Below are 20189 nucleotides of genomic sequence, written 5' to 3'. Positions count from 1 at the left end.
TCTCCTAACCGAGATCCTCAGAAAACACATTCCTGCAGCCCCATGGAGGTGGGTTGCCCTGGGAGGGAAGGGCAGTGATCCTGCATTTCCCTCCTGCATCCCCCCAGCCTCGCCCCCGACCTGCCGGGACGCGGCTGCATCAGCTACCGCTCCCAGGACTGGGACGGTTCTCTGCCAAAACCTCCGCTGATCCTTTTGTTAGATTTAGACTGCAAATGAAATACAGCTGTAGAGCTGAAATGGCGAAAACGGGATTTTTTATGAGACACAGTGTGCACTGTTAATGGGCTGCTCATAAACCATGGCTTGCCTCAAAATCCTCTGCAAAATCCAAAGAGCTGCCACATCACAGATCTCTGTACTTATTTTATCTGTCTACAAAAGGAAACAAGGGCATCAGTTCTCTCTAGGAGAAATGACACCGCAGCTGTAAATCCATTTGGTTTGCTTTGTGGTTCGCTGGCCCTGAGCCGCTGCACCGAGTGGCGTCACAAGGGCCTGGACAGTGACCCGGAGAGCAGAGGTGTCCTGGTGCTACTGGCGGAGCTGCCTTAGGAACCCATTAGTCCCCATGTCCCCTCTCTTACTGCAGCATAACTTCGTCGCAGCAGTCAGCGGTGGTGCAGGACAGGGCGAGGACCCCCCTGACGCAGCACATGCTATATGAACCCACCAAGCTCCCCGCCTCTGGAAGCGTTTGGATTCAGGGGCAGAGGGAGAGGGTAGTTACACACCGAAGGGCAGCTCTTCACACAAAATTACAGATTAATTTTTTCTCAGTCTTTTCTCCTGTGCCGCTCGTTGCTCTCACAGCATTGCCCAGGTCTCCTTCAGGCACCGTGTGAGGGCAGGCACGGGCAGCCCTTACCCTGGGGGCTGTAGAGAGGGGACAGGTGGAGGAAGAAACAGGGACCATCAGTGACCCAAGGTCCACCCAAGTCACAGTATGCTTTCCACCAAGTTCAGTGGCATTTATTCTTTCTCACATCCTGCCCACCATATGCAAAATGGGAACAGTATTTTCCTTAAGTCTTTTGCCTAAGGCTACCCAATGTCTCTGTCAGAGCTGGGATCTGACCTGAGGCTCCTGGATGACGATTTCATATCCTGCTTTTTTTATTTTTTTTTTGCAATGTACTGTTAGTATCAACCACACAATTGCGAGCTATATTTAAGCACTTGAATAAACAAATAAACTCCCTCCTTGAAACAGTCAAGCACGCCTCGTGGGGTCCTCGTATCCCTCAGTTTTAAATCTCAGGCTGATAATTAAAAACAAAAAAAATCACTTATACAAATTAACATCACATCATGCTGTGGAGCTAGCACAAAGCTATTGTCACTTCCTATTTCAAACACGCTTGAATTAAAGGGGGATTGGATTTTTTTTTTTTTTTTTTTTTTTTAAAGGAGAGGCAGAGAGAAGTCACTTGGCTGGATGGCAAGCAGCTGTCTTCAGACGGATGTCCTGAGGGCTCTTTCTAATGCAGCCTGCCCGTGAAAGCCTGGCACAGGACAGGATAACGATACAGGCACGTCACTGTTTGCCAGTTCTATGATCCCCAACGGCAGAAGAGACCAGGGCCGAGTGCTGTGCAGGCACCCTGCAGGGAGGCAACACCACAGGATTTCCAAGATCCCATAGACATCACGCAATATTTTGGCCTCAGGTGCCCCTTCCAAGGTTGCTCCTTCAGACCAGGACTTCTGGCCAAATGGGGCGGTGAAACTGGGGATGTCCCCTACAGGGAAACAGCCTGACACTGATTCCCAAGCCAGTGATAAAGCCAAAGCCACTGTTACCGGCTGCTGCCTCTGGAGAGCATCCTTGACCTGAGTGGTCCCCAGGGGGTATTCTGGAGACCTCTGGCATCCAGAAGCATAAAGTATCCATGGCCCGACCTCTCTCCCGTGGCACCTCGGCTCTGCCACACCCCAGGATCAAAGCCAGCCTGTATGGAGCAGGAGCTACTCCCAAGAGCAGTGCACGGCCTTGCCAGGCTGCATCCCTGCATCCCTGCTCCTCCCGGCGCACGCCCAGCTGAAGCACAGCCTGGCGCGACAGGCACGTCTGCTCCGGCATGCGCCTGGCACCGACTAACGCGCAGAATCCTTGATCATATGGATCTGGCTGGGGAGCCAAATGATCGGGAGCTTATTATAGCCTCTTTTTTAATTAAGTGTCTCAAATAGGGATTTAATTGGGATGTAATAGCACACACTATTGTACATTAGTTAAATACCAAGGGATTATTAAGAGTATGTTTTAAAGGCTTTACAGTCCCATATTGAGTAAACAGTTGTTAAATTTCAATAAATAAGTTTTTAAATCTACATTAAATAAGCATTTAAGCGTATTTAGGAAATTCTTTTTTTTCTTTTTTTTCCCCAGAATTACCCCAGCCATATAGTCCCAGGTTGTAATCTCAGTATTTCACTAGTTTAATAGTGTTGTGCCTGCTCATGTCTATTTGCTCTGCCTCAGAGGCACTGCCTTGGTGCAGCAATCTCAGCTATTTACATCCACGTGTCACAGTCTTTAAAACCCTCACGGCTACAACAGCCCAAAGATGCGGGGAGCGAGCTTAGCCCTATTTTACAAGTACAGAATTAAGGTACAGAAGAGCAAAGTCATTTGTTCAAAGCCACGCGGGGAGTCTGTAACAGAGCAGAACAGGAACTAACGGAAGATCAAAAAATACTTTTCTAAAAATAAGGCTTTGAAAATCTGTAAAGGAAATGTGGTTCTAACAAATTGCTGTATTACGATCAAAAATGCAATTAGTTGTGTGCTGGTTTTGTCACTGACATTGGTAGCGAACACACAAATGTCCCACAATCCCCAAACTACAGAACGTTTCCATCTGTTTGGTCCTTGTGTCCAGGGAATAGCAGGTCGGGGTAGGGGGCTCCAGGGAGGACCACAGTAGGTGGCCTGCCACCAAGCTTTGACCCCTGGCAGGCAGCTCCCACCTATGCTGCACCAGGAGGGTCTTTCCAAGATGGCACATCAGAAACAAGAGGTGTAATCACCCGGTAACCATGGCACTGAATAATTTAGGACTCGCTTAACCTTCGTATTAAGGTTGATCTCGAGCTTCCTGCTGCTGTCTGCAGCCGTGGTGTTCTTACAACGAATGATCAGCATCTCCTGAGGAGTAATTGGGTAAAATGCTGCTGTTCTGTAAACCAGCACCTGCGGCACAGAGCGAGTGCCTGGGTGTTTGGAGGAGGCGACGTAAAGAGGGGACACCTCTGTGCACAGCCTGGCTGCGGCGGGGGGGAGCGGGAGCAGGAGCAGCGATGGCTGCACCAGAGGCTCTGAGCACAGGGACCCTTTGGTAACTTGGGTTGGAAAAGCCAGCAGGCGTTATGGGCAGGGGAGCGGTGGTACTCTCCGGGCCGCACCCAGGATGCAGTAGCACCAGCAGCCACAGCACAGGAGCAGGTGGGACATGCAGAGCTGACCACTCGATGCACGGGGCATGGAGCCCCTGCAGACTGGTGCTGGCTGGCCCCAGTGGGAGACTGAAAAGTCTCCAAAATCTTGACCCTGCTCCCACCTTCTCCAGGGAGCTGCCCAGAGCATCATACTCCTACTCCTGTCCTGTAAAGCAATCTGAATTCGAATGTTCCTTTCTGAAGTAAGTCACTTCCATTACTCTGCACTGTTGAATGGGTAACACCAAGGAAGAAGCCAAGAAATTTGGAATCTTCAACCAAGTGCACTAAAATTAATGAGAAGCTACTGAGGAACATAAATAATGTGTGTTCCCCATTAGAGGTAGTTAGCACCATTAAAGCAATCCAACCTGCCCAGGCACCACCAGCCCTTCTCCCTTTGAAATCCATCACTGTCACGTAGTTTTTGTCAGCTGAAACCAAAGGAGCGTTAACCCTTTAACATCCAAGCTATTTAGAAATAATTATTGTTGCTATAAATCAGAAGCGATGGCTGAAGTGGTAGCAAAAATGTATATATAAAAAAACAAAATGAAGTAGTATGGCCACAGAGGAAAAAACATTAGCTCCCTAGTGGGTTTACAAGTAATTTGCTAGCAATAAAAATGCAAAAACACATTTTGGTGTGTAATGATCATAAATAATCCTTGGACAAGAATTCTTTCCAGGACGCACAAGTCCACTCCCTTAATGGCAAGTTTTATTACCCTGGTTTCTCCGTGTTTTCTTTCAAAATGTTGCTGTCATAACAATTTACGAATTACAGTCCTGTTGGCATAAACTTTCATAATTCATATGGAAATAGGTTCCCCACACACGCTCACAAAGCACAAAGAATCATGTAACCATAGAATGACCTTAATAATGCAGTCAAAAAACATAGATCAGACTCCCGAGCCAGTGCTAAATATAGATGGTCACCAGGTTGGGGGAAAAACTCGCACGTAAACTCCTCCGAGTGGAGTCGGACATGCGGAGGTGCAGGCAGCGTGGCGTACTCAGCGCTGTCACCCAGCCCGGTGGCACCTTGCGGGATCTTTAGGAAATAAGGAACATAGCGAGCGTCTTGTTTCCAAGCACTGGCAAGAAGCGAAAATCCTAACCAGCTGCTGAGGAAGCCTGTGAATGCAGTTTTTTTTCTTAAAATAGGAGAAAGTACAGCTTGTTCAAGATTTGAACTGTACTAATTTCTTCCCTCGACTTTTGAGGCCAGAGGGTGAGGACTGGAGTTCAGCATCCAAAATGAGGATAGCATGGGGGGAGCTGCAACGCGGGGGGGCTGAGGCTGTTATTTAGTCAAGACTCGGTGGCAGGTCGCAGCTGCCAAGGGTAAATCCCGAGGAAGGATCCATGGGGTTTTCCTGCGACTCATCTGTGTGGTTGAGTTGTTGTTTCACTCAAAGTGTGTGTGTGGGATCCTCGGAGTAAGAGAGCGAGGGAAAGAGTGAAAGTTAATTAGGTTAGAATTGCCTCCGAAAAGTGCTAAAGCTAAATGTGAATTCTTCGTGTCAAGATAAGGGTACGCAAACCAGGCGGGGTTGCAGATTTCGGTGTGCCATTGCTCTCCCTCTGCGTGGGGGAAATGGATGCAGCAACTGAAATTGCTGCACTTCACTATAAAGTTACACCGCAAACAAGAAAATATTTCATGTTTTTTTCTCAAATAACCACTGCTGCGTTAATGTATAGGAAAATTAAGTAAACATGGCTATAACTGTCTTTTGATAAAAAGACACATGTACCAGGTCAGTCTTGTCTTTTGAAACCCACCACTGGGACCGAAGCGAGCTGCTAGAAGAACTGAAGATTGTTTATTTTTGACACTTTTATTTATAACTTTAATCTTAAGTGAAGTTGATAATCGGTGCAAAGAAAAGCTCTACGCTTTAAAAAATGATATCAGCAACACGCTTTCTGGATAACCCTTTCCCTGTGATATAGATGAATATAAAAAGAAACTAAAGATCCTATTTCCATTCAAATATTATGAGCCAAGCCTAGATATCACCCTGAAGCTAAACGTCCAAGGACTCATTTTGAATTTCTTTACCTAGAGTAAAGATGACAAAACCTGATTTTGCAGAAATAAAAATTGGTAAGAAGAGAAGTGCATAAAATGAGGAAGAAAATGGTTTTCTTTCCCTATAAAGGAAGAACAGGTCTTTAAGATTTTATAGACCAGAAATTTAAACCAAGAACCTCCTTTTTACAGGTCCCTGTTTCAGCTTAAAATGGGAATAGCATTACTGCAAAAAAAAAAAAAAAAAAAGGAGCTGTGATGGCAGTGGGAGGCGCGGGTCCCCGCAGCGAGCTCCGGGGCAGTTGCTGGTTCTGCAGAATGCGTGGCTGGAGGAGACAGACAGGGATTCAGTGGATTTTCCTGCCCCTTTTCCTCTCCCCTCTGCTCATCCCAGGCACATTCTGCCACCAGAGCGGCCCGGCCCTAGGTTTGCAAACTGTGGTTTGGGCTGCCGAGTGCAGGTTTTATCAGTGCCTGGTGGGAGAAGGTGCCAGAGAGCTGAGGGCCACCCTGCTCCTGCACCCTGGGCACCCACGGGGCTCCGCTGCCTCTCGGCGTTTCCAGTCTCCCGTGAAGCATTCAGCTTCTGCTGAGATGGTTCAAATCAGGAAAGCCGTCTCCCTGCCAGACGGTTAAAACTGAAAGTAATTAAGGCAAAATCTTTTCCTGCAACAGAAAGTACTGAACATGTGGAGATAGCATAATAATCAGTGTTTCTGCCATCGTAAGCCCACAAAACAAATTGGTTTTTGAATGAAGCACATGGAACCGTGACCTATGTATAAAACTTATCTTGACCTCAGAAAGTAATGACATCTTTTCTCCGATTCTACTGCTAATTACAAATGCTGAATTCTGAATGTTCACATTTGAGAAGGATTCATTGCCTTATTGTTTAAGAAATCTAACAACAGCAAGATGCCATGAAGTTCCTCTCTTTGTATGGCCAACGTTTGCCACAACTCCCAGGCTTGTTCTCGGAGGCATTTTTCTGCCCAGCTCAAAGCGAGGAAACTCCAGCACCAAACACACGAACCATGGGGAGGCTGAACCCAGGCTCCTCTTCCTCATCCAAACTGCCGTAAGCCTCAGGCTTGGTAGTTTTGATTACTCTTATTTCTTCCCATGGTTAATTCCCTAGACCAACAGAGGACAGTCAAAGGATCTTCCATTTACTCAAGTCCTTGAACCGCACAAGGCCAACACACCACGTAAGCGATGGGGAATTGCAATCGTCCTTCACCAGGGGCGAGCCCACTCTGCAGGGCGCAGGACGCGGCACAGCACAGGCGGTGCACAGGGGCAGAGATCCCAAATTAGATTAAGAACAATTTAAGCAGCCTGTAATGCAAAGTGGAGCCAGAGACCAGGGCAAAAGTGACCTGAAGCATGATTTGCAGTGGATGTCTTTTCTTCTCATAAATAGGAGAGACACTGTGGGATGATTATCCACCCAGATTTATCTCTGCAGCTCCGTGTGTATCCTTCTGCACTTAAAAATGTCTCACTGCCCTTTGCATTATTGCATTGCCCTTTACATTCATACCGCATAAACCTCTCAAGTACCGTAAAACTTACAAGGTGTAATATAATGTCGTGGTTTTCTTCTACACACCATAAACAAAAGTCACTGAAAAAAGAGCACAAAAAGGGAGATGTTATTTTGCCTGACAACGATACAGAAGGAAAATATATATACAAGTACACATACATACACTCTTACACACTTAAAATCCCAAGCTGGATTGATTATCTGGCGTTGATGGATCACTTTACTGTATTACGTAGATAAGGAAATTGATTATTCAATAAATCACTGTCTGCACTAAGAATCCAGTGTTAAAAAAGAAAGAGAAAATATTATAAATCTGTCTTGCACAGGCAAAGACAAAGCTTATACTTTTAAGGTAATCCTGATGTACCTTTTGCTGCACATCCAATGAAAGAGCAACATCTCGGAGCTGAGTGCTAAATGACCACTTTTCCTTCCCCGAGCCTCTTGGCAGGGAACCTTCCTCGCATCCCCGCTCCGGCAGCGTGTGCCTGCGGGCAGGGTGACCCGGCAGAGCCCCATGGGCCAGCGCTTGCCCCCGGGCCATGATGCTGCCGCACGATGCTGGTGGCAGCCAGGCAGGGGGCTGGGGAAGGGGCTGGAGCACAAGTCTGATGGGGGGCAGCTGGGGGAGCTGGGGTTTCTTAGCCTGGAGAAAAGGAGGCTCAGGGGGGACCTTCTCACTCTCTACAACTGCCTGACAGGGGGCTCGGTCTCTTCTCCCAAGTAACAAGCGACAGGATGAGAGGAAACGGCCTCAGGTTGCACCAGGGGAGGGTTAGATTGGGCATTAGGGAAAACTTCACCAAAAGGGTTGTCAAGCGCTGGAACAGGCTGCCCAGGGAAGTGGTGGCGTCACCATCCCTGGAGGGATTTAAAAGCCGTGCAGATGTGGTGCTCAGGGACAGGGCTTAGTGGTGGGCTTGGCAGTGCTGGGTTAACGGCTGGACTCGATGATCTTAAAGGTCCTTTCCAACTTAAACGATCCAATGATCGGTGTAAGGAGGGGAGGAACCTGCCTGTGCACCTGAGCTATGGCTGTGCCATGAGAGCAGAGCAGGGGGAGCAGGAACACCACAAGAATCAGGGGGGAAAAAGGAGAACAAAGGAAAACTGAAATGGAAAATGGAATATCTAGGACTCAGAGAAACCATCCACCTCCGTGTCCCTCTGGAGATCTGGCCAGCAGGGTTTCTGGCCCTGCTTTTGGCAGGTTTGTCTCATGTTTCTTTCTTGGGAGCAAGTTACTTCTGCTTTTGAAGGAAAAGAGCAGGAACTAGATGAAGTCAGAGGCTTTTAAAAAACTCAGGCAAAGAATGTCATTGAAATGCCTTATAGCAGTATTAATAAATAACAGCAAAAGCCGAGCTAACAGGCATGCTTTACAAAGGAAATACCTAATGGTGGATGCTTAATCTGGGGAAAAGTGCTTGAAATTGTCTGTGATAAACTTCCTGCAACAGGATTCTGGAGGAAAAAATACAAATATTCCTGCAAGTTATGACTACGATATTGCCAAGCTGAGTTATTTCTAAAAATCTCCAGGTCACATCCTGGTGCTTTAACGTTCTTGTGACTCTCAACACAGAAAGCAGAGCGACTGCTCCAAGTCATGCGTTGGCAGTGATTGAAAACTGCTGCAAGATGCTATTTGCCAAGTGTCCTACGGGTGCGACACAGCCCCAGAAGGCTAATACATGAGTCCTCTGGAAACCATCTTCTTGCTCAAGAAACTCTGCTGCCTGCACTGTAAAGTAGAAGGCAAAGACAGCAATGAGAGAGTAGCCGACACTGTGCTCTTCAAGAAAAGTTTGTCTTTCCTCCTCCAACACGGAGGATCCAGACCCTGTCGCTGCCCGTGCTGTGGTCGGTCACCCAAACAGCAGCAGTCCTGTGACACTGTCAGAAATATTTCCAGGTATATAACAATGCCAATGGAATTAGGAAACGGTCTTGATCTGCTCTAATTTTTACTAGAAGATATACACCAGCCACCTTTGCTCAGAATATGAGAGATTAATAATTGCCCTTCAGCGAGGCATGAATCAGAGAAATTCAGGCTGAGCAGCACCTGTTTTAATTTAAAGAAAAAACTTTATGTATATGGCAATGAGAACAGCCATCTTTTTTCCAAATTCCCAGGCACCACAGCAATACAGACACACACATTATTCTTCACTGACGACTTAAAGGCCAACTTTGCAGCAGAGCGGTTCATTTTTGGCAGACACCGTCCCAGTTTGCAGTGCAGCCCGAGGAGCCCGGCGCAGGCGCTGTGCCCGAGGAGCAGAGCTCTCGGTGCGGGTGTGGGGTGTGCAGCTCCCAGAGCAAAGGCCGGGTCTCTCCTTCTTGGGAAAATCCCTTCTCAGATCCTCTGCTAAGCATGTGCTGTAGCCGTTTGCTCCATTTGTAACAAAATCAGCCCTGTTTGTGACACAGAGTGTCTGCGGCAGCCGGGGCAGAGCTCCCTCAGCCCATGCACCCGGTCTCTCAGGGGGTGGAATTTAAAATTCCTGCTGTGACTGCCTCCTGAGCGCTTTGCATGCACTGCAAAACTAACCAACGAGTCTAACACCTCAGTCCCAATAGACAGCCGTAACTCAGCTAAATTTGTGGGTTATACCAGACTTTATTTACTGTTTCATCCTGGGAGATAAGTAAGAGATGACAGCCATCTATTCATTAAAGTGGGGGAAAGCCGCCCACAGCTAACGCTGGTTCTCTCACCATACACTTCCACGTCTTTAATCGAATTTGGATTTTGCAGCACCAGCTCTGTTGTTTTAAGAAGGGCTTATGTTCCTATTCACCTGGGTACCGGTGAGTTCCAAGAGCTGGTCTGTTCACCTCTTAAGCCCCCAGTTTGAACAAAGGACATGCTGTAGCAATCGAATATCATTACCAGCTAATGAGTATCCAGTGGCCCGTGTAAGAGCAGTCAATGGCCTCTTCCCACTCCTTATTGGACATAGGAACCACCGTTCTAACCCCAACTGCTGCAGTGGCACTAATGAGTGCTCCTGAAGCCACTGTTTGCAGATATCAGGGATGGAAGGCTGATGTAAATCAATCACTCTCAAAAGCCTTTGGAATGCACTTAGTGCCATGGCACCCGGGAACCTATACACCCCTTCTGGGGATCCCTGGGTGCCCCGTTCCCAGAGCGATGAGCAAAGTGCAAGGCCCAAATTCAAGATTTAATTTGAGCAGTTGGGTAATTTTCAGCCTTTGTTTTATTCCTTTGATATTAGCTGGTTTATTTGCTTGCTTAAAAACCTTCCTGAACAGGGATGTTTTTCTGACTCAGTAACTGCACAGACTAAACTCCTTATCCAAGGTGCAAATACTCTTTATTTCGGTGTACTCTTTAGACTTAGTGTGATGAGCAAAAGGCCAGGCTGTACTTCAAAGACAAAAATACAACCAGGGGGGCTTTTTCTCCAGGTGGGTGAATCTGGTGCATCAGTTCCTGGCAGGGCTGGGCCAAGCACCAAGTGGTGTCTCTCCAGACCATCACGAGCAGTGCTGGTGTCCGGTACAAGGTGGAGGAGCACCTTGGCCTGGGCAGGCTGGCAGGGAGGCTGGCAGGATGGCTCCACTTGCCCCTGCTGTGCCATACTGAAATGAGCCATCTCATAGCAGAGTCATGCTTTTGCCCAGGCAGCTGACATAACGTCTTACAGCATCTTTCAGGCTGCTTGGGAGGGCCTTTGCCTACAAATCCAAGAGGCACAGACAGGAGCAAATGGCAGCTGAAAACCAGAGCCCCATCCCCAAAATCTCCTGTTCCCAGATCTTTAGTTTATCACCGTCATGCAGCACCCTGTGCCTCACCAAAGTGACTTCAAGGGCGTAGTTGCTGTGCAGTCTCTCCCCTCCTGATGCCAGGCTGCATGGTCTCCCACTTTAGGGGAGTTCTAATCAAGAAACCAGAAATCTTGTATTTCCTTTTTCCTTCCCTTTTCCTTTTGTGCTATTAAGCATTGTGGTAGATTTATTCCACCACACTTACAGCATCCTCTTCATCTCATTATTTTAAATTCTGTGAACACCGAGGGAACTCTCTCTTCCACCTGAGGCTCCACAGCACGCTCCTCTGCCCTGCTCAGGCTGCCCAGCTTCCAGAGATCCCTCTGCCTTCCTCCTTTCCTGCATCCCCAGCAAGACACGTTCCGTGCTGGTGGAGTATTTACCGCAGTGCAAAGTGACAGAGAACAGCCTCATAAAGTGAAATAACTGATGGGTCCACTGCATCAGATGTGGTGGAGAAAAAACTTTCCTTGGTGAATTAGCACAGCCCAGCTTGTGATTTAAAACCTGAAAGTACCGAGGGGTTTGCAATCCCCCCAGACCGTGTGCTGCAGATAGTCTGTATTGTGGCAGCCGGCGAAGGGTGACCTGCAGTGACGCTGCACACCACAGCACCGCTCTCAGATGTCCTGCAGCGGTGGCAGGACCACTGACTGCGTTCTAGAGCCCCAGAGCTCGGGTGATGGAGAAGCACAAGCCTAGCCAAGAACACCCGGGGGCCGTACCCACACAATCCATGCCTTTGGAAGCCCAGTCCTTCCTGCTGTTTTCCAGGTCACAATGCTTTCCTGAATGTCCCAGGCCCCAGGAGACAAACCCAAATATGCCAGTTGCTCCCCCAGTGCTTCACAATTCTGATTTTATTCTGTGAATTTGAGCCCGCACTGAGGGGTGCTGGCTGTTGGCTGGGGCACAGCAACAAAACCCAAGGTCTGACCAGGTCCCTGGGCTAAAATATTGAATAATACAGATACAGCAATGGCCAGTATTTGCTTCCCTCTTATTCACACTGCTGCATAGGTTGAGCGATTTGGTGTGTGCAGGGGGAAGTTCAGAGCAGCACTGGGGATTGCCTCTGACGCACGGGTACCGCACGGCTCTCCTCAGCGGTGTCTGCAACTGAATGGCATTTTCCTGATTATCTTCCCTCCCAGAAATAACAGAGCAGCTGTGTCCATATTTGTGTGTTCGTGCACAATGTCTTGCTGCAGATTTAAAGCACCAGGGCTGGTGCTGCTGAACACTCAGGTAGCACTTGACATGGCGAGTGTCTCGTAGTGCAAACCTGAGAAACGAAGCTGTAATGTCAGAGGAAGGTTCCCCGCAGGACAGCACAGCAAAGGGGGGTCAGCAGGAGTCAGAAGCAAAAGGGGTTAAGAGAGGCAGTCGCAGAGAAAAGCTGGTGCTGGAGCAAAGAGAAGGCAGTGAACTGAGCCTTCCACCTGCTTTAAAAGCTCTTGCTTGTGGTAAGGACCTGCATCTATTTTAGGCTTTATTGTAAGTGATAAATACCAGCACATTATCTCTGTTTTTACTGTTAATGAACAACAGTAGTAAGGCAGGAAGCCCCAGCACAGCTGAATCCCCTCTACATCAGCCCAAGCGGAGTCGATCCCTGCCTGACAAAGCAAGCTGGAGGCTCTCAGGGGCACAGAAGCCACAGTATTCACTGGTGGAGTGTCAGGATCCCCCATGCAGTCACAGCAAACAGCAACATCTGCAGTCGCAGCAACTTCTATTCTCATGGCTTTAAGACAACCAGCACTCCTCATTTCACATCTATTCCCTTTGGCAACATCACCATAGTGCAGTTTTTATCCTTGTGTTCAGCCCTCAGCTCCTCTCCAACATTTGCCTCTCTCCCCCCCTTGCCCATTGAGTTCTGGTGCTTTCAACTCGTTATCTGCCTTACCCAGAGACTTCCACCAGCCTGCCTTCTAAGTGTGCGAAGGAAAAAAAAAAAAAGTCTAGACAGCATCACATTAAACCTCTAGCCAAAATGAGGGAAAGGAGATTGCACAGCACAACTGGTGGAGAAACGCAATACGTTGGATTACGAGGCTTAATGCTTGCTACAAACAGGCTGTGCAGTGTCGGGTTTTATTTGATATTGTGTCTCCGTGAGAGACTCCTGCATCATAGCTATTCTGGCAGAGCTGCTCCATGCAAATGCTTGGAAATTAGGGATGATAGCGAATACAAGAAAGCAGCGGTGAGGAGCGGGAAGGAGGAAGGTGGCCAGGAACACCCAGGCAGGGTGGGAGCTGGCGAGGCAGTGCCCTCTGCTGATGCTGGGCCCGCAGGCTGAGCTGCCAGCCCTGCAGGGACTTGGGGCATCACACTGACAAGAGATGAGAGAAGGAAAAGCTAGATTTCATTTAGGATTGCTAATTTAGTGAAACCACTGATCTGTACCAAAGGAGCACTTTATTTACCAGAACAAGAGAGACCCAGCTTTGCTGGAGATTGAATTACATTTAGTATTGTTCTGTGTCAAGAAGGCTATACAGAAATCTTTTCATAATATCAACCTCCGTTTAGTTTCATCAATAAAAACATGCAGAGATGGAGAAATGAAGGTTGAAGCGGTGGCGGTGGATTTGCACCTGCGGGTGATAAAAGCAGAAGGGGCAAGGCAGCAGGAGCAGGCAGCAGGAGCAGGCAGCAGGAGCAGGCAGCGCTCGTGGCGAAGGCTGGTGTCCCCCGGCGCAGGGGCAGGTGCCAGGTACAGGGCAGAGCAGCCTCTGGCTGTGCACACAAGGTGCACGCAGGCTCCTTCCCCACTCGAGTCCTGCATGAATCTGCCCACGGGGGATGCCAGCGTGCTGGTGCAGCCGGGGGAATGTGCCCGCCCCGAGGAAGCAGCCCAGCACTAAGTAGGTCTGTTTATTTTGGCGGTACTCCTGCCCTATGATGAATGAAGGTCTATTTTTTCCTGGTTTGTGGTTTGATCTTAATTTCCTGTATGAAGTTCTCAAGAGGATGCCAAGATCAAATAATTAGACTATTCTGCGATAAAGAGGTAACATTGTTATTCAAATGTATTCAGAATTAATTTACCACCAAACAATTTACACTGCCACCGTTGTATCCTCCTGAAATTACTGGAATACGTTATCTGACATGCAAAGCATCTCATGACCTGAAATAACTTTATCAACCATTAAATGCTTGCGCAATAGGTGCGTGGTCACAGAAATACGCATTGAAATGCAGCAGAAGCCACAAAGGCAATAGCATGATTTAAAAACGGGTAGAACAAAACAAACAAAAGCACTTTATTTGCAACAGTAAACACGCAGAGAGCAGAATCCCGGAGCAGCCCCCCAGCGTGCTGGGCGCTGGCAGGGCTGGGGGCCAGACCCTCACCGCAGGCACCCGTGCGAGATGCCGTCGGTGCCGCGGCAGATGCACACCCGCAGCGCGCAGGGCTGGGCTGAGCCTGCTCCTGGGTCTCGCCTACGTGCCCCTTGGCCGGGGAAACCCAGCGGCTTTCTGCGGGCTCGTACGCCGAAGTGGGGGGGCAGACGGCGGGGCTGGGGGCAGCCAGGCTGCCGCAGGGATGATTCCCCCGACTAATGATCTCTGAGCCTGCGGGCTGGTCTCAGGTGCTGTGAAGCTGCTTCTCTGAAGCTGTTTGCTTCGGGGAGGGGGAAGCGTATCGATCTTAGTGCAATTCCTGCCCCGCCATGTTTCATCACCTCAGCAGCCAGGGCCGAAACCCCTCCTTGCTTCGCCCGGGCCGCGGGCGGGGGTCGGGCACGGCCAAGGCAGCGCCTGCCGCGGGGCTCAGCCCGGGGGGGCTCGGCCAGCCCGCAAACCCGCGGGGCAGGCGTCTTGGAGAGGGTGAAAAGGCCAGTCTCGGCCAGCATGTCCCCCGCTTGGGTGAGCAGCCCCCCAGCCCGGCGTGCCCGGGCTCAGCCCCGCTCTCACCCGGTGCCGTCCAGCGCTGGCGCCCCGGCTGCGGCCGCCGGGCTCTCCGGCCACCCTGGCCCAGGGGACCCGGCCAGCCCCGCCAGCCAGCGTGAGCTGGGCAGAAAAACGGGCACGCTGCCTTTCTGAGGGCTCCCCCTCCAGCATCCACACACCCCACCGCCGTGCAGCTCCCAGCCCGGCGGACACTGCTTTTTTCAGCTTGGAAAAGCCTGCTTTTGCCTTTATTTTTAAAAAATGAAACTTCGCTTGCAGAGTGTGGGAAGGTGATTCCAAAATAAAATTCCAGACAGGCATAATAAGCCTCAGAAAAGCCAATCACACCGAGGAGGATCATTATCCACAGAATTTGTTTTCTACGTATTTATATAAAATAATCAATGATTTTTTTTTCCACGCAGACTCCAATTTGATTGTCTTTTCTCTGTTACTTGCAAATCATACAAACAATCGATGTCCTGACCCCTTCTCTATGCAAACACAGCTTAGAAAGAGACTACAAGAAATAAAATCCGATAAATTCCTCCGTGCAGGACTGTTTGTTTAAAAGCTTAGCTGGAGCCCAATCCTGTTCACAACAACTTCAGTGGTACAAGAGTGGGACTGTCAAACATGCTTGAGGTGTTGTTATTCCCACAAATATCAGTGGGAATATAACATCAGTAAAAAAACCCCAGAACAAAAGGAATAACCCAGAGGTGAAGGTGATCTCTTTTAAAATGCAGAAAGCAAAATGAAGCCCCTCCCAGGCACAGTGCACTTCTCTTGCAAAGGAAGGGCAAGGTGAGCATGCAAGCCGGGGTTTGGGGTGACCCTAGTGCTGGGTAGGCTGGGGACCCTGCCTGTCACCACCCACCCACAGGGGGGGGTGGCCAAGGGGGTGGCGGAGGGGGTGGCAGGCTCTCCTTGCAGGAGCAGGGGTGGCCAAAGGAAACAATGGCATGGGGGCTGCACAGTTTTGGTGCCACCTCCTCAGCAGCACTTGAATAGAAACTAACCCCTAATCAACAAATGCAATGCTAAAATTGGATTGACAACTCCTGTGGTCTATTTTTGACTATTACTTATTAATTCCAAACCGCTGGCATCCATCTGATCTGCCACGTATATGTTGCTAACACATCATCCATCAAAATAATCACTCTGAGTAATTTCTGATGATGCTTCAGCAAAACATGGCAATTGAAATCGGTCTGCTATGAAACGCCACTTCAGGCTCCACGTGTGACACCGTTTCCAGTCATCCCGCGTTGCTTTGTTAGGGCCGGTGCCATCAGGCTCTACAAAATGGCATCAAGCTCTCATCTGTCACTTTGAAGGGGTGCTACTACTGCTTTTTAATCTAAGAGAAAGGTTAGATAAATAGGCTATCTACAGTAGCTTAATCATCTTGCACTCACTGCTTTTACTATATGAGGGGCATGATATTGCAAATACTCAGCTGCTCAGTGCAGCACTTAATAACAGGTATAATCTCACTGATCTCATCCGCAGTCAGGGCTGGCAGCATCACAGACTACCTCTCAGTCACAGTGGTGTAAACACGGAGCAACTCCACTCACACCGTCACGGTTATCTGTCTTATTCCGGTATAAACTTGGAGCTGAATCGAGCACTTTGACTGTGCAGCAGATCTAGATAGTGTTTTCTGATACAGTATTTTCAAATATTTTACAGACTGCATAATAAACAAACTGTTGTTGAGTAATATTTTAATTAAAGCAAGGCCGTTCCTGTGGAAGGCACGGCAGTGCTGGCAGAGGCGGTGCACAGCAGTGCTCCCGTGGCGGGCAGCCCTGCCTGCCTGCCTGCCTGCACGCCACCTCACTGCGTTTGCACCAGCCCAACGTTTGCACCAGCCCAGCACGAGCATCCCCTCACCCTGCTCCTGGGGCATCCTCTGAGCCGAGCCAGGGAGCTCCAGGGAAAGGGGAGCAGAGCTCCAGCAAAATGCAGTGATTTCGATGAAGGGCTGGCAGCACTTTCTGGGTTGAAAGCTCCTCTATCCTTTTGTGCAATTGCTTTGAGCCATCTAGAAAATCCATTTTCAGGACAACTGAAGTGCCTGGACTTGAGACTAAACATCTCCACAGAGCCACAGAGATACTCCTGGGCCTGAACAGCTCCCACAAGCGACGCTGGTATTCCCAGGGGTCTCAGCACCCACCCACCCAAGCAACTTCAGCCCATTCTCCTGCCAGCACCAGCTCGCTCAGCAGCAGCGCCTTGCACGCCTCCTCCGGAGCGTCAGCCCGGCACCACGCTGGCTCTGCCCACCCAGCATCAGGCCGCTGCTGCCAAGCTGAAAGCAAGACGAGCCACAAGCCCAGCACCCCAGCTGTGACAGGACCCCCTGGGCACACAGCTTAGGGTCCTGACAGGGATCTGTACCCTGGGACCCCTTGGAAAGAGAGATGCTCCCGCGGTGCTGCGGTGCTCTCAGGGTGCAGGGGACAGGCTGGTGATAAACGGGGGGGCTCTGCCACGGCTCGGTGGGATGCCTCGCCCCTGCTCATGCCCCATCAGCAGCAACGGGAGCTTTCCTGGGAAGGGGTTTCTTGTGGCACAAAACATTTCCAGCTGTTCCGGGCTGTGGCTGAGCATACCAAGCACCTCGGCTCCAGTAAAAGTTCCGTGGCCACCGGGGCCCAGGGGCAGGTCCAGGAACCTTTTCCAGCAACATTTCTGGTACTACAAACATGCACAGGACCACATCTGCCTGCAGTGTCTTTTTCATAGAAGTCCAGGGGAAAGCAGATGTTGACCCTGCAGGAATCCAGCCCTTGCCTGCGAGACGATCTGGGACATACAGTTGCTCAAAACCGTGCTGGAGGTGACAGTGTCTCACTTCAGAGAGCGGCTGTCCCTCAGGAGTGGCATTTTTCTCTCCCTGGCTTTAACATTGCTGCTGTGCAGTTGCACTGGGATGAATAAGAACCATTTTCCCACTTCAAATATTCACAAATTATTCAGTTTTCACTAGTTTCTCTTGATTAGAATTTGATCACTGAAAAGACAGGTAAACCTGTCCTTATAATTTTTAGTGAGCAGACAGCAAATCCCTGGGAGTGTGTACCGATGGCAAAGTACATGGGGTGTAACAGAAAATCAGTGCTGTTCTTTACATGACATGCTTAAAACAAGTATCTCGTTTAATTAGAAAAAGAAAGATTGTAGACTCTTTCCCAAGCTTTTATCTGTGCAATTACTTTATGTAACATTATTAAAAATTAATTTTCCCTAGAACCTCAGCAATTTAATGAAACACGCCTGGCCCTCAGCAGCAGCTGCGGTGGAGCCAGCCCACTGGCATCCTCCCGGCAGCAGGGCTGGGTGATGTGGGGCCCCCCAGGCTCTGTCCCTTGAGCTGGGCGCTTCTGGCCCTGGGTCAAAGCACCCCTGCACAGCACCTCTATTGTAGCAGGCTCAACACCTCTCCTCACAGTGGCACAGCACCCCTCCTTGCACTGGCACAGCACCTCTCCTTGCACCGGGCACCGCAGCCCTCCTTGTAGCAGGCTCAACATTCCGCTTCTCTGGGCACTCAGCATCCCCCCTCTCTGGGGGCTCGACATCCCCCCCCTCCAAGCACTGAGCATCTCCCCTCTCCAGGGTCTCAGCATCTCCCCTCTCTGGGCACTCAGCATCTCCCCTCTCCAGAGGCTCAGCATCCCCCACTCTCTGGGGGCTCAGCATCCCCTTGTTCCAGGGGCTCAGCATCCTCTCTCTCTGAAGGCTCAGCATCCCCTTGCTCCAGGGGCTCAGCATCTCCCTTCTCCAGGCGCTCAGCGTCCCCTTGTTCCAGGGGCTCAGCACCCCACCTCTCTGAAGGCTCAGCATCTCCCCTCTCCGGGCGCTCAGCATCCCCCCTCTCCGGGGGCTGAGCACCCCCGCTCTCCTCTTTGCACGGTGCCCAGCACCCCTCCGCACCGTGCCCAGGCGGCTGCTGGCACCGGGCGCTGCCCCCGCGGCAGCGGCACAGCCCCGCTCCGTGCCGGGACGCGGCCCCGGGCAGCGCGTCCCCCGCCCCGGCCCCGCTCCGCGAACTTGGCCGCGCCGCTGCCGGCCCGTCCCCGCGGGGAGAGGCGGCCTTACCGATCCGGATGACATGCGGCATCCCGTGCGAGCACTGCCCCCAGAAGCCGCCGACCAGGAGCGCTGCCCAGTATTCCCAGAGCACGCCGCGGAGCGCCGGCCAGAGATGGGGCATCGTTGGGGCGGGCGCGGGCCGGCGCGGCCCTACGGCCCCAGGGGCAGCGGGGGGGCGGGCGGCAGCTGCCCGGGGCTCAGGCGGAGCGGCCGGTGGGCGCCGAGGCCGGACCGCTCATGGCACATCTTAGTGCGGCCCCGCCGGCCCGTCCCGCGGCAGCCGCTCCGTGCCGAGCCGAGCCGAGCCGAGCCGAGCCGAGCCGAGCCGAGCCGAGCCGAGCCGAGCCGAGCCGTGCGGTGCCGGTGCCGGTGCCGGTGCCGGTCGGGCGGCACCTGCGGAGCCGGGGCTGCCGGTGCGCCCGCAGGAGCGGCTCTGTCCCCTCCTACCACTGATGCGCGCGGCTCGCGCAAAGCCCCGGAGTGGAGCGTGCACACACACACACACACACACACACACACACACACACTGACACACACAGTGACACACTCACACCGACACCCCCCACCCCCCCGACACGCACCGGCACCGACACGCTGCACCCGCCCGTTTCCCCAGGGCGAGGCCAGCGCCGTCGGGAGCGCGGAGCGGGGTCCACCGGGGGTCCCGGCAGTCCCTCTGCCCCCTCCCCCCCGACGCCCCCCCCCTCGTTCCCGAGCCCCCGGGGGTGCCTCTGGCCCTTATGTCCCCGCTGGCCCCCGTGTCCCGGCCGCCGGGCGCGGCGGGGCAGCATCGCTCGGGCCGGGCCGGGGTCGGGCGGTGTGTCCCCCCGACGGGCGCCCAGCCCGGGCTCCGCAGCCGGGAGTTTAATGACCTCGGTGACAGAGACAAAGGGCTGCCCGTGAAGCCGAGAAGTAGGCTGCTTTGTCAACTTGCTGGGCTAGGCTAGGGCGAATTTATTTTTTCTCATTTAAATAATTTGATCTATTCCATCATTTCCAACCGCTCCCATTTGCCAGCTGTCTGCTAACTACATCGCCTGGAACATCTGAAGAGCAAATCTTTAATTTTCTTACAAACATGCTATTACTCTCTATCTGTTCATCTTTTTAATTTTCCTTGCCCTGTGCTTTCCCCAGCAGCGAGCCCGGAGCTGGCTGCTGTCCTGTGCCCAGCCCGTGCCAGCCTCCCTTTGCCTCAGCGTGTGAGCTGGAGGGGAGGTCGTGGGCAAATCATTATTGGTCTAAAACTCAAAAAAGTTCTGGGGTGTCACATCTGACAGCAGACAGCTTGCCCACTGCCCACTGCAGGGTGGGGGGGCCCCC

At 51.2% G+C, this 20189-nt stretch overlaps 1 protein-coding gene across 1 annotated transcript in view; it reads right to left on the bottom strand.

Annotated features, from left to right (window-relative positions):
- The window catches only part of GRIK3 (glutamate ionotropic receptor kainate type subunit 3), a 119796-nt gene extending 100520 nt beyond the window's left edge, over positions 1–19276 (bottom strand). Inside the window, exon 1 of the mRNA XM_040588421.1 lies at positions 18873–19276. Coding sequence (XP_040444355.1) covers positions 18873–18987 — 115 coding nt within the window. The 5' untranslated portion in view covers positions 18988–19276. The remainder of the gene's footprint in view (positions 1–18872) is intronic.
- Positions 19277–20189: the final 913 nt, after the last annotated feature.

This window comes from Falco naumanni, chromosome 3, assembly GCF_017639655.2.
Source record: "Falco naumanni isolate bFalNau1 chromosome 3, bFalNau1.pat, whole genome shotgun sequence".
Taxonomy (NCBI): Eukaryota; Metazoa; Chordata; class Aves; order Falconiformes; family Falconidae; genus Falco; species Falco naumanni.
Note: the sequence above shows the minus strand (reverse complement) of the source record. Positions and strands in the feature narration are given on the sequence as shown.